At 42.2% G+C, this 17,641-nt stretch overlaps 1 protein-coding gene across 1 annotated transcript in view; it reads right to left on the minus strand.

Annotated features, from left to right (window-relative positions):
* The window catches only part of CYP39A1 (cytochrome P450 family 39 subfamily A member 1), a 57,896-nt gene that overhangs the window by 37,983 nt on the left and 2,272 nt on the right, over positions 1–17,641 (minus strand). The window contains exons 2-6 of the mRNA XM_074348849.1: positions 11,554–11,689; positions 9,215–9,389; positions 7,615–7,764; positions 6,578–6,671; positions 952–1,059 (exon numbers count right to left, since the gene is read on the minus strand). Of these exons, the coding sequence (XP_074204950.1) occupies positions 952–1,059; positions 6,578–6,671; positions 7,615–7,764; positions 9,215–9,389; positions 11,554–11,689 (663 nt within the window). The remainder of the gene's footprint in view (positions 1–951; positions 1,060–6,577; positions 6,672–7,614; positions 7,765–9,214; positions 9,390–11,553; positions 11,690–17,641) is intronic.

Genomic DNA, 17,641 nt, shown 5'->3' on the forward strand with positions numbered 1-17,641 from the left:
TTTACTAGAAAACAAATAAATGAAAAGGTTACCCTTTTAATTTCTCAAATAACATTAGTGCCTCTTAAGTGAATGTGAGACCCTCCTCACGCAAGAAAGCAGCGTGCACGGAGCACGAAGTGCCAGACACATCTCAGGGCTTCACTCTCGTTCGTGACAGCTTTAAAAATAAAGGGCTCAAAAATCTCTACTCTCTTTAGGAGTGTTGTGAGTTCCAGTGTCACCAGCTCCATGCACGGGGTAGGTTACAGGACCGTGATGCCAAGTAATCCAAACAGGAATGGCGCCCAGAGGGAGACTGGGTCAAGCGGAAGACAAAAACTCATGTTCACTGGGGAGCAGCCAGGTTTATCTCCTTGAACCCTCACAACCACCTCGTAGAAAAGTGAGGCTTACCGCTTATTAAGTACCCAAGTCTAGGACACACTAAGAGTTGTATCATCCCCCCCTTTTTTAACCAATAAGGAAGTGGGGGCTCAGAGAGTTTCAGTTGCCTCCATGAGACTCTATGGTGATGGCTGGGGATATCTGGATTCAAAGCCCAGTTCTTCCTGAAACTATCCGTTTACCTACTCTCTCTCCAATAAATGGCTGGGGTCAAGACTTACTCGTCTTTGCAACACCGGGACTTAGCATGTTGCCTAACACAGAGGGTGTTCCATACACAACTGTTGTTGCAACTGACCCCAAAGAGCAAACTTTTCCCTTTGCCCGTGACATGCTGCGTTCCAGAGGACAGAATACACTCCAGCTCTCTGCTCGCCTCCTATGTGATCTTATCAGATCTTATTAGGCATTCGGTTTTGTTATTCTATCTGAAGACCAAATCTATTATGTCTTTTTCTTCCCCATAATAAGTGGAAAGATTGAAAAAAAAATAAAGAAAAATGAAGGGAAACCCTGAAAGTACAGTAGACAGAAATGCAACCCTTCCTTTACTAATATACTTACAGGGACAGAATTGGACAGAGAGGCCCAAAGTAGTAACAGCCCATAGTTGGGACCCTTTTGTTCATTTGTTTCCATCTCTAAGACATCCAGCACCGCCTGCATTACCGTCTGCTTGAAAGAAATAAATACTGTCAGACCAGGGCTCTGTGACAAAGCCTGAAGTTAATAAACAAAGACCATGCATTTTTCTTTCATCAGAAAGATACTACATTTTTGCCATTCTTACAATTGCCAGTTCAGGCATGCTAAAGGATTTGCATATTTAACAGGTTGTGTGGAAATTAGGAGTAGGGTCACCGGAGCTCATTGCTCTTCCTGCATTGGTTCAAATCCTGGCTTCGTTTTTTCTTCAAAGACTATTTTTCAGAGCAGTTTTAGGTTTAACAATAAAATTGAGGGGGAAGTACAGAGATTTGCCATATAACCCTTACCCCAACACATGCACAGCCTTACCTACCAACAACATCACTCACCAGAATAGTGCATTTTTTTTTAACTGAGGATGAAACTGCATTGATACATCATAGTCATCTAAAGTCCACAGTTACCTTGGAGTTCACACCTATGTGTTTGGACAATGCGTGATGACATCTACGATCATTTCAATATCATATGGAGTAATTCCATGGTCCTAAAAAGTCCTCTGGGTTCTGCATGTTTATCTCCCCACCGTCCCTAACAACCACTGATGTTTTCACATTCGCCGTGGTTTTGTCTGCTCCGTCTGAAAGTAATGTAGCTGCTTCGACTTTCTTTTGACTGGTGTTCACATGGTATATTTTTTCTACATCCATTTACTTTTAATCTATATTAAAGTGTCTTTATATTGAAAGTGAGTTTCTTGTAGACAACATATAGTCAGTATTTTTAATCCACCCTGACAATCTGTCTTTTTATTAGTGCATTTAGATCACTGACATTCAAAGTGATTACTGATGTAGTTAGGTAACCACTTTCTGTACGGTTTTTTTTTATCAGTCTTTGTTCTCTTTGCTTTTTTCTTTTCAAGGATCCCACTAACACATCCTCTAGTGCAGAGAATCTTTCCTCAGCTGTGTCCAGTCTACTAATAAGCCCATGAAGGGCATGCTTCATTTCTGCTGTGTGTTTCTTTTTATCTCTATTTAGCATTTCATTTTGGTTCTTTCTTAGGATTTCCATCTCTCTGCTTACACTGTCCACCTGTCCTTGCGTGCTGTCTACTTTATCCATTAAAGTAATTAGCATATGAATCGTAACTGTTTCAAAGTCCCAGTCTGCTCCCTCCAGCATCCCTGCCATGTATGGTTCTGGTGCTTGCTTTGTCTCTTCAAGTCGTGTTGTTGTTGTTGTTATAGTTGTTGTTGTTGTTTTGTTTTGTTTTGCCTTATGCTACGCCTTGTAATTTTCTCTTGATAGCCTGCCAAGTGCTGGGTAAAAGGAACTGCTATAAATAGGTCTTCAGAGATGTGGGGGTGAGGTGTGAGGGGAGGGTAGCATTCAATAGCCCTGTGATTAGCACTGTCTTTTTGTGAGCCTGTGCCTCCGGACTGTGAACTTCACAAGTGTTTCTCAGGTTTTTTTTCTCCCCACTTAGGTGGGACTGGATGGCTGGAGATGCCTGCAGTTGGACACTTCCCTTACCCGGCTCAGTTAGGCTCTGATAATTCTCCAGCAGGTTAAGCTCTGTTTAGTTTCCGCTGCGGGCAGGACTGATTAAGGAGAAGGGAGTGCTCTGGTGTTCAGACTTGTTCCTTTTCCCTGCCCCCTGTGGGAAGCCCAAGGAGATTTTTCTCTGATACTTACTGTGGGAACCTGGCCCAGCTCCCGCAGGTAAGTTTCAAGGACTGTGGAGGCCTCCCCCACCATGACTGTGTCCTGTGGAGTTTTTAACTCTGAGAATCGTCCACACTGAGCCTCTGGCAGTCCGTAAACTGCGGCTTGGGTCTTCCTGCCCTGGTGCAGGTTCCCACGGCCGTCTCCACCCTCCCGTCTCTGCCCTGGGAAGTGTCAGCTCCCTGTATTTGCCTGTTGGTCTCTCCAGTCTTCGGGGCTGCCCTCTGTCCTCTCTGTCCAAGAAGAGTAGCTGATTTCTCGGTCTGTTTAGATTTTTGCTTGGTGTGAGGATGAAGTGGCAATTTCCAAGATGTGGAACTGGAAACTGGCTTAGTTGTTCACGAGCCAGGTAACCCTGGGCAAGTTAACTTTAAGCCCTGTGTCTCAATTTCCTCATCTATCGAGTGGTCGTAATATAGTACCCACCTCAGAGGACTGGTGTGAGAATTAAATGAGTTACTACCTGTAAGATACTTAAAACTGAGTACATATTACGATTTTGACAAATGTTACCTTTAAAAAAATTTCTTTTGGATAAATAAACCTCCACTCTTAGAAAATGGAAGCAACATGGAAACAGATTTCTGAAGCGTTCAGGAGAAAACCCCACCCCTCACCTGCCACGCAAATTCTCAGTCTGCACATCATGGGTAAGGGAGTCACCAAGGCAGTACATTATAAATACGGCGACACACTAAACCCACGCAGAGCACTGACATGTGACATGGATGGTCCCAGGTCAGATCAGGGCCCCATCCGAGGCCACCTACTGTGGTTGCTTTCAGGTCATGACACACATTCCTTGAAAGCATTTCCTTCATTGAAAGGTTTCCCAGATTTGCCTTTGCCAACAGTCAACCCCACGAGGCAGAAATTCAGACACCATAACATTTTCATTAAGTGACTCGTGCACTTTGAATCTTAACTGACTCGCGTTAGGCAACAGAAATAATGGTAGCTCATGTCCAGTCACTGCTTTCGAGGCCAAGCAGTGTTTGAAGTGCTTTGCAAGTATTTAAGTATTCGGTCCTCACCGCAACTCCAAGGAGTGGCTCTACTTTCCTTGACATTTTACGTCTGAGGAAGTTGAAGCACAATTAAGTCAGGGAACTTTGCTAGGGACACGTAGCTTGTCGGTGGGTGGGCTGGGATTCGAACCCTGTGAGCCTGGCCCGGGCTCCAGCCCACACTCTCAGCTGTTCTGCCCCTTAGAGACAGAGCCCTTAACTCCCACGGAGCAGGGATTAAGAGAACTGCACTGCACCAGAATGCAGGGGTTTTGCTTCAGATCCTGTAATACGGAAAATAACTAATACATCACAACCAAAGAAAATGTATGATGAGAGACTGTTGCTGTTACTTACAAGGGCATGTAATGTTCCCAGAGTGATTAATCGCTCTAATCCCCAGTTATCTGGGTATTAAAGCGGTTGCGAAAAATAAGTGAGCCATGAATTTGTGAAATGTGTAACCACTGGGCCTAGCACAGAGTGAGCGCCTCATAAGCCTTAGGGCCGTCTTATTGTGACTGTTTTTGTAATAATGGATTAGCAGATTTGAAAATAATTTGAGTATAAATTTAATTTACTCCTGGTTTCTATCGTGCTTACAATTTATGGCACAAAGCTTAAAGCTCATGAAAAATCCTACAAATGTCTTTCATTCTGATGTGCTATTCTGCAGTATAGTATTAACTTGAAATGAAACTACTAGTTGAATATACATCTAGGGTAACATGGGAGAAACTGCTCATGTTAAAAGGTGATAAAATTATGATGTGATAAAATGTGTGTATAATATTTTTTAAAAGACAAAAAAAAAAATCTTCTGGTCTTTTTGCTTAACCAGGCCATTGAAATCTACTTAGGCAGTGAAAGACAATAGAATCTTTTATTTTCTTCTTAGCTCACATTTTTTTTATATGTGGGTATAAAAACATAAACTCTGTGTGAACACTGCTGGAGGAAAACAGGAACAAAACATTAAAAAAAAAAATGAAGTTACGCAGCTCATGAGTATTCAGACTGAACTCTGCCCCAGTCACAAACATTGGATTAGTTACAGCAAATTTCAAATTTTGTCTTTATTCCAATAGGGAGTTAGAGCACATGATTAAAGTGCCTCATTTCTTCCGAGTAAGAAAAATAAATGCTATGTGAGAAATACTGTCGGTGGGGAGTTGTAACTGGGGCATTAAAAACCCTATTTTCTAGGCTCATAGGTTACAGATCTATTTAGGGGCAGCTTTTATACACATGTGGCTTCACCCCTAAATCCTGAAAAATAATACAAACAAAAATGTGTGTTTGTCTGGACGTGTCTGTAAAACAGAATCCTGAGTGGAGACAGTGTGTCAGTGAAGGGCACTCCAGCATAGCTACCTACTGCCTTCATTTGGGAGGGAGAGCCTGAAACACCCACACATTCCTTTTTCCCTAAAGTTATCCTCCTTTCCAGGGTTAAGCAGAGTGGTTTGTGACAACACTTGCTATCATAACTAAAAGCAAGCAATCTTTAAATACTAAAAGATATGAAGTGATTTTTTTTCAGTGAGAGGAACGATGACAAACTCTGAGTGTCCTTACTATGTTCTAAGCACTTTACAAATGTTAACTCATTGAATCCCACAACTCTACGAGGTAGGTGATGAAGATGAGGCCCAGAGGTTGGGTACCAAGCCCGAGGGCACGCCGTGGTGACTGGATGTGAGCCTGGGCAGCCCAGGCCAAACGAATTCCAGTCCCTGAGGGTGAGTCTGAAGAATCAGGTAGTTTTCAGAAGCGCTCAGATATTCTAATAAGCAGACAGAGCTGAGGACCACTCATTAGCAAGCATCAGAACCACCTGGAAGGCGTATTAAACCACAGATGGCTGGGCTCCCAGGGTTTCTGACTGAGTGGTTCCCAGGTGACATGGGTACCACTGGTCTAGGAGACCAATGAATGGAGAACCACAGATCTGGGACACTTAGGACCCTGACTCTCAGAGCCTTGCTTTTTTTTTTTTTCTTGTAACATGGCCGCCATATATATTGTAGTTGATTTATAATGTGTTAGTTTAAGGTGTCCTGCAGAGTGATTCAGTTTTACATATATATGTATATTCTTTTTCAGATTCTTTTCCATTATAGGTTATTACATGATATTGAATATAGTTCCCTGTGCTATACAGTAGGTCCTTGTTGTTTATCTATTTTATATATAGTAGTGCTTATCTGTTGCATTGCTTTTTATTATTATTTTTTTAATTAAAAGAAATTTTTTTTGGGGGGGGAGGTAATTAAGTTTACTTACTTTTAGGGGAGGCACTGGAGGTTGAACCCAGGACCTTGTTCTTGCTAAGCATGTGCTCTACCACTTGAGCTATACCCTCCCCTCAGCTTGCTTTCTAAATTATACCACACTGCGTCCTTGCATTTGAGGAAAGAAACAATTAGCGGTGCTGACCTCAAGAACAAAGTTAACTCTGTCGAGCCTAATTTGCTGGAACTCCACCTGTCGCTGCTGACACAACCGCTGTGTAACATATCAATTTTAAAAAATCAATTAAAAAAATCCCTCAGACTATTTTTTATTTTGTTGCCCGTATCCTCAGCGTTTTCTTATGTAGAATAGGGTTAACACCTACCTCACTGTTGTGAGGATGGAAAAATAAAATAATGTATGCAAACTGTCCAACACAGTCAGTGCCTGGCACAAAAACGGTATCCAACTCATCTCATGATTTTCAGCAAAAACACTTCTTTAACAATTGTCATTTATTACTGTTTTCATCTCATGTATTTTAGCAAAAAAAGCTAAGGAATACTTACCAGGGAATTGTCTTTTGCAGATTTGTGTGTTTTTATATCTGGAATGTTTTTCTCAAAAAGCGCTAGAAGCCACTTTTTGGATTTTGACCATTTTCTAGGTGAGAGAAAAAAATATGTGTATAAATTAATTTGAAAGCACTTTAGGAGTTACAGGTCACAGCATACAAGGGGCAATGCTTATGGAATTTTAACTATTTCCCCAAAATATCTTCTTCATTTTCAGCCGGAATTTCACAAGAAGTCTACCTTCAGACTTATTAGTCCACAAGGAAAAATGAGGGGGCAAGGCAGCAGCGTTTTAGGATCTTTTGCAAATAAATGTTTGCAAAAGTCTTAAAGCACTGGCATTGAATGACTGCTGTGTCCAGGAAAGCTCCAGAACATGAAACGGGGCTCAGGACTTGCTTGGTCTAGTCTGTGTTTGCTCTGGCTGTTGGCAGTTGCAGGAGGATGGGAAACTAGCCTGGGGACCCGCTGCTGGGTTAAGTCCAGTAAAGCAAACTGACTAAGAGCTTTTTAATCTTTTCTGGCCATCACCGTTGAAGACCAGCTGCCAACAGATTAAAAAGTCACATGCTACTTTGCATTCAAATCTTTTCATAAATTTTATCTGCGCCAACTCTGAGAAGTGCCTTTTGACCACACCTGCTTTCGCCCCAGGGAGATAAGGACAGTGTCTGAGTCTGACCTGGGTCACACCTGACCACGTAGCAGGGTTCCTTGCTGTAGCAGTCAGTGTGACAGCAGTAAGCTGTACACGGGACAAAAGGCTCAAAGTAAATGCTTCACTTCATTGCCACGTTCTCCCCCAACTCCTTTGTTCCTCAAAATGAGAACAAAATGGAAATAATCCATCTCTCTTCTTCAGGTCCTCCCTCAGTTCCCTCTCTCTCTCACAAACACACACACCAAACTGGTCACAAGAAAGAACTTCCATCCCTTCCACTTCTACTACTCAGAACAAGGGAGTGAGAGAAATGGGGGAACTGCTGAGAGGAGCCTGGTCAGGGGATTAACACAGGAAAACAACTCTCTACCTTAGGAGACATTCTGGCAATTGGGACCCGTACTGGAAACCTTCATCATAAGCTTGAAAATGCTGATGGAACTCCCTGATTTTTCTCTCGTCTGTGGGAAACCAACCTTTTTTAAAGAGCACGTTCACTGTGGCGGGGTAAAGGATTTGCCTGCCAAGACAGAAATACGTAAAACGTCAGAGGTGATGGCCAAAGAAGAACGGCGCAGGATACAAAAGAAGGCATTATTTAATAGCTATGTATTAGGGGCAGATAGTAATAGGTGACAGATTCTTTGAGGTTTTAATATTTGCTTACTATGCTCAAAATAACTTAGGCGTAACTGAAATTGTGGTCTTATGTATCTGAAGATTGTTAAATGCTTTCCAAGCAAGTATTGTTAGATCCTGACAGACGTGAGATGATACACAGAAATAGACTGATTTGATACAACCGCAAAAAGCATTTATTTAGCAAATAATAACAGTAATTAAGATACAACCCATCTCTTTAGAAAGCAGCAAAAAAAAAAAAATACCCAAAGAATCAAGGGCAATGTCAGCAAATTCCTAATATCTCACAGGCTCCTACAAATCTGAACCACTGCCCACTGAAATACAGTATCTATCATTAATAAGTGTTCCCGCGAGTGAGTATGATGCTCACTGTGCTATGCTTATGTAGGAGAGTATCAGAGACTGTTAACATGCCCTACATTAGTAACACTAAGTACTGTTTAGTCCATTTTTATTTACCATCTCTTCCTTACAGAAATTTCTTAGGATCTCCCTTCCCCAAGGTTTCAAAGTTATTCAAGAATGTGCTTTGTTTTGCTGTAGACATGAGGCAGGCTGAAAGTTTGGTTGGTTGCTTGTTTTTGTCCTTATTTTTGTTTTTCTCTCTCTCTTTCTGGACTTCTAACAAAATATTAAACATTGTTGTGTTTTATGAGTCTGAACCGTTGATTCTTGCCTCCAGCATCCCCATATCCCACTGAGACAGAAAAGTGCCTCACTGGTGAGTTCAATTCACCAAATCTCCCGAGGCGTGTGTCCAGGAAAGCCACAGAACACGGCTGAGGGCTACTTGGCTCTCTCCACTGTCCTCGCCTGGCTCACCTGCCTCTTAGCACCTCCCTGCTCAAAGGATGCTGGGCTTAGCCCTGAAGTCCATGGTGACTTCCCGCCAGCCACCTTGTCGAGTCTCACAAACATCTCCTGGACCCTGGTCATCTACTTTCTAATTCTGTCCTCTTCCCTGTCTTCTCCATGTCCTCTTCTAATAATCACAAATTCAATGTTTAATCAAAATTCTGATGGATGCATGGCAATTATAAGAGGGAAATCCACGTAGGGAGTACAAAACTGTATGGGACGACGAGGGAGAAATTATTGTAGATGTGTTCAAATGATTTTACTGGCTTATTTGCTCACCTTAAAATTGAAGTGTGAACTGAAAATTGCCCATTAATTAGAATTTAAGAGACTAATATAATTTTAACTGCCTAGTTAGGTAGACTTCACTTATCTACCAGATAATTTTTGAAGTCCAACGTATAGGCATCAAGTTCTTTTATTCAAAACAAAAAACCTCAAGGTTAAATAATAAGGCATCTATTTACCTGACTAGGCTGTTCAGGTCCCTGGACCCGTGAGTGCCTAAATCCTTCAGTTGTCCATGTAATTCTTCAGTCAGTTGTCCAGTGAATTGATACAAGCTGAAAGACCCCAATTTCCCTTTCAGCATGACATAAAGTTTTTCATGCAGTTTTAAAAAGATATTCTTTGGAATTGATGCTGTAGACAGAGAAAACGATTTTCAAAAGAAGCAACAATTCCTTGAAGCAAACAATCCATATACCTCACTATTCAATGGTCAGCAGGGGCTACAGTCAGAGTTCACCCAGGACATCAAATCACCTCCTGCAAATAAAGGTGGGTGAGGATTCAACACAGACTGTGAGACAGAGAAAGCCTACAGGTTAAGTCACTTTAAGGGATGGGTGATTAAGAAGGCCTCTGGGAAACACAAAGCTAGTGACTCTGTTTCCATGTTTAAAATTTTTCCTTGGCTTCCTATCTTTAACAACGTTTACAAGCCTTCTACCATCTCTCTGTCTCTCCAATATTTCCAGCCCCTTCTGCCTCCAAATATATATTGCAGGTAAATTGAAAACACTCGCTCTTTTTTACACATCTCACCATCTTCAGAAGCCATTCTATCCACTCAGAACACTTCTACTTGACCAACCTCATCCCATCCCCACCCCGGACCCCAACACCTACAAGCCATACATTTCTCCCGCTAATTTCTTTTCTCCTTCATGTGTCTCTGTGAATATCACTTCCACCAGCAGGCATCTCCCAACCCCAGGAGTAGCTTTGGCGCCACTGTATCCTTTCTATTAGTGTCTGTGCTCCTTTCAAGATACACACTTCTGGTTGGGTCAGGGTGCTAACAGTCTGAGTCCTTAAATTCATTATTCTTTGTATTTTTTCTTTAATCCTGTTGTATTGTCTTCAATATGAGGTTTTCAAAACATATATTCATCATCCTACTATGTGTAGGTTACATTCTGTGTAAGTTAACTTAGAATAATTTTTACATTTCCTGAGTCCACATCTTCTGTATGGTAAGGGACAATATGAGAGGAATGGAGAGCTGGCTCAAGAGTCAAAATTGTAGAATAGATAAGCAAGATTATACTGTATAACACAGGGAAATATATACAAGATCTTATGGTAGCTCACAGAGAAAAAAATGTGACAATGAATATATATATGTTCATGTATAACTGAAAAATTGTGCTCTACACTGGAATTTGACACAACATTGTAAAATGATTATAACTCAATAAAAAATGTTAAAAAAAAAGAGTAAACATTAACATATTTCATCTGTTAAGTAGAAATATTTAAGCACAAAATCCCCAGGGGAGGCAGAGGTGAAAAAACTTGATCACTTACTTACACCTGATAGCTAAGTTGGCATATTTTTCTGAAGAAACATGTCAAGTTACAGATCAAGAGCCTTCAAAATATTTATGCTTCTTTTATCTGGAATTCCACAGTCTAAATACCAAGAAGCACTAAATAGTCCAAAAACGTAACCCTCAGGCTGTGATTTTTTTTCACGCAGGCAACGAGAAATAGTAATCATGCTATGGATCACTGACAGCCGTGCAAACAAACTTTCTTGTCTCAACAGCAAGAAATGCACAAGAAGCTATATGAAAATGAACTCAAGAAAGAAGCAGAGAGGGAAACAAAGAGAAAGAAGCCACGGACGGCAGAGGCAAGCACTCTGTGAAGGCAGAGAAGAGAACCTGGCACAAGATGAACCAGCTCCGCATTCTCGGGAGGACAGATGGCCTCAGCACGCGTGTTTGCAGCTGCAGAAGAAATAAAGGCGGACGGTCGCTCTGAAGCATGCTGACGAGTACTGCCCAGCAGTCCCGGAGGATGGGGAGTGAAGGGGCACCAATTACATGAAGCCAAGCCCCACTGACCTTACCAGCCCTATGGACTTGTCAGGAAGTGCCACGGTCAGGGGGCTTACTTAATGGTGCAATTCAGTGTTCAGGGAGCAGAGGAGCAACATGTGGCCAAGCCCAGAGCTGTGTACACAGCAGAACAGACCTGGTGACATCTTGGGAGCTGGATACAGATTCCAAATATCCAACAGGATGCAGATTCCAACATTTCCCAAAGGGAACTTCAGTGAGGTGACCTCATCTCTAACACGTGTCTAACTGAGATCCAAATGTCTGAGGTTGCCAATAACTTGTTTTTCAGGGACCAAACTCATCACATACTCTTTTCCCCTTCTATCCCTACCCTAATAATAAAAGAATGGGCCAGCATCATTCTTGACAGAGGAGTGAAGATGTGGTCATTGCCTGAAGATGCGCTTGGATTTTGATGTTGAATTTCAAATGAGGGACCTGCAAATGTTGTTTACCTGTACGGTAGATGGGCTCTTGCACTGCTAGTTCAAAATTTACTTCTTTGGATTTTAGAAACACGTTAATTCCCTCTTCTTCAGTAACGAAGGTCATTCGGGTGCCCACAGCACAGACTGTAAATATTGGTCCGTACTGAAAGAAAACATATCAATACAGATCGTATTAGTAAGCATTTCAAATAAACACTTTACTGGGCCCTGGGTTGTGTTTAAGCCTGTGTTCCTCAAGAACCCCAATACTGAAGTTATAGTCAAGATAAAAACAACTATGATTATATATGGTAATTAGTTATTAATTTTGAATGGTTATGCAAAATCTAAATAATATAAATCCTCATTTATTCTGTCAAAGTTCTTAACCTTCCTTTGGATCATGTTATTATTAGCTTGCAACTTCCTTTCTGGTGGTATGAAGTAATAATTAGAAAGAATTAGAAATGGTATCAAACAGTGATATTTGAACACTGTTTTCAAGGTATCAGTAAGGTTATAAACAACCCACAGCTCAACTTTATTCAAGAAGAAGATGTAAACTGCTGACTGATTTTGCCATGAAGCTGTGGTCACTCAACCACGTCCTGCAGTCCCCCAACATTCTCTAACGCGTTCGCTTCCTCGCTTTCCAAAATGACTCTTTCGCCTGAATACCGGGCCCACCCCTCTGCCCTCTGAGAGCGCACGCCTGCTCTGCAGGCATCCCAGCTTCTCACCACCAGGTCTTACAGAGATGTGCACCCACTTGTACCCACTCCCCACGCTTCCCCTCGGGTGACACGGACGGCGGTCCTGCCCCCGTGAGGGGCCCACACCCCTTCATGGGCATCGTGGATGCCATGCTCTCTCTGCTGTGCGTGTGCGCCTTCTCCCTCCTGCACCGTCAGTTTTCTAGCACATCACTCCCACGAGTCTACAAACCTCTAGTGCAGGGTTTGATTTCAGGGAGTCCACGACTTTCCTGTGGACCTCATTATTTTCACTGACTTCTAATTATCATTTACCATTTTCTTCAATTACGAATGGAGGCAACAAACCAGTCTTCCCCACGACTCTGTTAGCAAAAGAACCGACCGTTCCAATTGTACTTGCTTAGATTTGGTGTCTATTTGGCATCCAGTGATTGTACGGCCAACTATATTAGCTCTATTTTCTTATTCTTGATGCTTGGCTTTGGTGGCCTCACTGCTGGGTAGAGACGGCCCTCCTGGGACCAGCCGAGTCTCCGAGAGAGCAGAGGGCTCAGCCAACCAGGAGCACGCCTTTCCTATGGAAACCAACCAGTCTTGAGTCTACACCCCCAACTAACTCCTCATCTAACTCTCATCCACCGAGCCAACATCTCCCCTGCCCTAAATCATCCCAGGGCTGAGTACCAGGCACCCAGAGACCTCCCCGATAGCCCAAAGCCCTCGGAAATTATTCAAACTCATCAATCCTAAATTGGGTAACCTGGCCGGCCTTGCCTTCCCAGAGGAGGCCAAATAAGGCTCTGGCCTGGCTTTCTCCTGTTTCCATCTCCTGCCTCCTGACCGACAGGGTGCCTCCCCGCACGGCCCTGACTGGTATGCGGTGACCTCCGTCTTGGACCTGTGAATATAATAATCTTCCTTCCAAGCCTCATTCTCGCTTCCTCCTGTGGCCACACTGACTTTCCCACACCACATCCAACATGTATATTCTTAGACCCACCACTCATACTTTTAATATTCCATTACAGCTATTATAAATATCTCAAAATATCATTTATGCTCTAAGTATTTCAGTATGACAGTCAATTCTAGACCTGTGTGAAATGGCACGTGGTCATTCCTGTGCAACTGTGGGCCCAGTGATCATGGAGCCCCCAGGTGGTAAAGTCTTAATTTCTTCCATTAGTACATCCAGACATCTACCTTGCTTCCCAACATGCCTACCTACAATTGTTTGTTAATTAACACTTAGATGAAGATGAGTAATGTTCATTGTTTGCTGAAGTTTTGTTCAAATGAGAGTTCTTAACTGTCCACTAGGAGAGTGGCCTTTTGTGACATGCAGAGGCACTCGGGCCACAGTGTAGAACAGCCAAGGTCAAACATTGAACCGTTGCTGAAAGTAACTTACTGTGAAAAGACTACACCGTGCAAATGATCCTGTGCAGTGTTATGAATTCTGTAACAATGGTTCTCTGTCTTACTGGCTTTCCCTTTGTTCTCCTTTCTATACGGTGTCAGCACTGTGAGTGTTACGAAGTAAAGGCAAGTACACACGGGATGTTGTAGACGTGGTGCTTATGTATTTTTTATTAAGCTTTTTTGACCTTGTAAATGGTACTGCATTCTTAATAACCACTCCCACATGTTCATGGTTAGCTTGGAGCAATACAGTTGTTGGCTTTGTACCCTAAGATCCTGCAAAACTCATTTATATCCAGGAGATTATTTTGTAGATTCCTTGGGATTTTCTAAGTAGACAGTCACATCATCTACAGACCAGACATTTCTTCCTTTCTGTATGTCTCATTTCTTTTTCTTGCTTTATTGCACTCAGTAGAACTTTCAGCACTGTGGAGAGGAAGAGTAGTGACAACAGACTTCCTTGCTTGTTCCCAACCAGAGATGAAGCATTTTGTCTTTCACCCTTAAGATTGCTATTAGCTGTAGGATTTTTGTAGGTGTTCTTTATCAAGGTGAAGTTCTCCTCTCTTACTAATTTTCTGAGTTTTTTTTTTCAATCATGAATGGGTGTTGAAATCTGTGAAATGCTTTTTCTGCATCAACTAGTACGATTACATGCTTCTTCCTCTTAGCCTGTTAACATGGTGGCTTACTCAGCCTTGAATCCTTGGAACAGACCCCTCCTGGTCATGGGGTACAAGTCCCTTTATATATTACTGGGTTTTATTTACCAATATTTTGTTAAGAAACTTCACATCTATATACGTAATCTCTTTCTGGGGGCTCTGATAACATGAACATTAGGCCTTTTGTTACAGTTTTTCAGTCCCTGATGCTCTGTTCATTTTTTTTTCAGTCTATCTTCTCTTCTTCCAGTCTATCTTGTTCATATTGGGTAATTTGTATTGATCTATCTTGGATTAATTGATTCTTTTTTCTTTCTTCTCTACTGTACCCATTGATAGATTGTTTTTTTTCTTTTTTTAGTTATTGTATTTTTCAGTTTCAAAATTTCCATTTGTTTTTACTTCATATGTGCTATTTCTTTGCTGAGACTTTTTTAAAAAAAATTTCTTCCAAGTGTGTTTATAATTTCTTGTTGAAGGATTTTTATTATGGCTGCCCTTAGCTCCTTGGCAGATAATTCTAGTATGTGTGTCACCTGTTGACCATCTTTTCTTATTCAAGTTGAGATCTTCCTGGTTCTTGGTAGGAGGAGAGATTTTCCATTGAAACCTGGTCATTTTGAATATTATGTTATGACATTCTGAATCTTATTTAAACCATCTGTTTTTCCAAGCCTCCTGTGACATTATTCTGCTGTGGGAAGGAGGGTGCCACCTCATTATTAGCAGGTAGCAGACAGAAATTTAGTTTCTTCACTCAGCTTCCATTTACATGTGGAGACAGAATGACTCCTTGTTATCACTGGTTGGGAGTAAAAGGTAAATCTCCCTACTAGGTTTTTCTTATGCCTCTGTGGCTGGGAGAAGGAGGGGCTCCTCACTACTGCTCCCGCATGACCTCCACTGGTTTAGGGGTGAGGGAGTAGCATCTTTATTGCCGAGTGGTGGTGAGAGCCCTGCATCCTCTGGGGCCCGTGGGCGAGCACCTCAGTGCGTGGGAGAGGGCTCCTTGCTGCCTCTGGTGCTGGTGAAGTCCAGGCTGCTGACGTTGGAACCGGCTCATTACTGCTGAGCGGTGCTGAAGGCACTAACCCTCTTCCAGGCCTCCTCTGACACCAGCCCAGCTAGGAAGGGGGTGGGGGTTACTGTGAGCTGGCCTTGAGATGAGTTAAGGCCGTGGGACCCAAGGCCACGATCAGTGCATGTTTATAGTATGCAGTAAATAATTGTTCCACGCATGCGTCAATTATATAAGATTTAGAACAAAGAAAACAGAAGTACGCATGTGCTAGAGATATTCTGTAAGCCTAATGAACAAAGAAACTCAGATTGCGCACGTGCTGGCAGAGAACATAGCAGGACAGGTGCATCATAGGTGTGCACCTCCCTGTGGCAATAAAGTGTTAACCCCATGGTGTCTCCAGCTGAAGTCTGTCTGGCAGTATGGCAACTCCTCGTGCATTTTTTTCGTTTGGGCCGCTCACCTCCTAGAACCCCACGTCAGCCTCCCTTGGCTGACAGTTACTTTATTACATCCTGGCAAGGATCTCCACTCGACACTTGCAGACTAAGGTGAGGCCATCATTTTTTTCCATGCTGTTTGGCTGGAGTGGAGCAGTTAGTGTCTAAAAGTTTTCCGTGTTGCCAGGCTGCTCCTTTCCTGGCCCTTTACCTAGAGAGCATAGGCTTTTATTGGGGCTTTTTTATTTTTTAATGTGTATCCATCTGCATCTCCAGGTTGCTGGCTTTTCTAGACCGCAATCTAGATACATAAAGCAGAAAGAAAACCCAAGGAACCACTGCCATATTGTTCCTCACATCCTGTGGTCACTGTCCTGCCCGCCTTCCTCTCGCTGCCTTTCAGAATTTTTTTTTATGTTTGTCCTATACATATATAATGTCCAGATATTATTTACCTGTACTTAGTGGGAAGAATAGGAAAAAGTACAACTATGCCATCATTTCAGAAGCAAACATCTCTAATTCATAGACTGTCTCTGAAGGTGACACAGGAGAATGGAAACAGGAAAACTCAGCAGCCGGAGGACAGAGACGAGAGGAGTACTTTTCATTGTGCACATGTTTATGCCTTTAGAATATAAACCTACTCGAAAAAAAAAAACCTATTTTTTTAAAAGAGGAAAACAGACTTCCAATTTTGGTAGTGACAGTGTGGCTACTTCTTTCTGAATGGTTCTATATCTTTCCGGGAAATCACACAGAGCCACAAGGAGAATGCAACAAACGTACTCAGCTAAACAGTAAGAAAATATTTAACCCACTACAAAAGTGCGGCCTCCAGCACCTGACACCGGCAGACCTGACAGTGGATGCTGCAAGCATGTGTAGGAAAGAATAAGGAATGTCCAGCAGGTTCAACAAAGTAAAAGGTCAGAAGTATAGACTCGGAGATAGGAGAAGGCAATACACAGAGTCAGAATCACTGTGAGATGGGCTGAAATGAACAGGCCAGGGGAAATTGAGGGAGGCGGTAAAAGATGATGCAGACAGTGTTCAGAGGGTTTCAGAAAGCACGATTATTTAAAAGCAAGGAGAACACCTGGGAAGACGAGGGCTGCATCCCTTAGTAGCAGCAGCTGTAGAAGAGCAGCGGTGACAGCTCCAGTCTGGAAGATTAGATCCCGGAAGCAGAGGAGGCATAGAAGTGCAGAGGCATGACATTTTCACTGTAGCCAGAGAGGACAGAAAACATAGAAACCTGCAAAGCAACTGCCTCCAACCAAATCTTCCTGCTGACAGCTGGTCCAAGGCAACCCAACTCCTTTCAGTATGGTTAAACAAAAAGAGAAAATTTCGCATTATAGGAAAAATTAAAAAAAAAAAAAAAACGGGGGAAGAACTTCCTTATAGGTGAAGAAACCCACCAAAAATACTTTACCATACAATACATAAGACCAAAGCCAAGGATCTCACTGGCAACCAGGAAAAGAGGGATAGATTACAAAGATCATATTTTCAAAGGCATCAGAGAGCTGGGGAAACAATAACTAAATGGATTAAAACTCCACAGAGGAGAGAATTGTGTAGAAGTAAACAGATAATAGATCACTATTTATTTTCCCTGTGACATCTGTGAATTCTGAGCATGGATCAAAGATGAGGACTGAAATAAGCACCTTCAAAAAATCTACTGGTAACAACAAATTTAATTGTGAAATACTGAACACTTTTCCCCTAATGTTAGGAAAAAGACAAACTTGTCTACCCTTACCAATTTTATTTAATGATATATTAGAAGTCCTACTGATTGTATTTATACAAGAAAAAGAAATAAAAGGCATAAAGATC

The sequence above is a fragment of the Camelus bactrianus genome, chromosome 20, assembly GCF_048773025.1.
Source record: "Camelus bactrianus isolate YW-2024 breed Bactrian camel chromosome 20, ASM4877302v1, whole genome shotgun sequence".
Classification (NCBI taxonomy): domain Eukaryota; kingdom Metazoa; phylum Chordata; class Mammalia; order Artiodactyla; family Camelidae; genus Camelus; species Camelus bactrianus.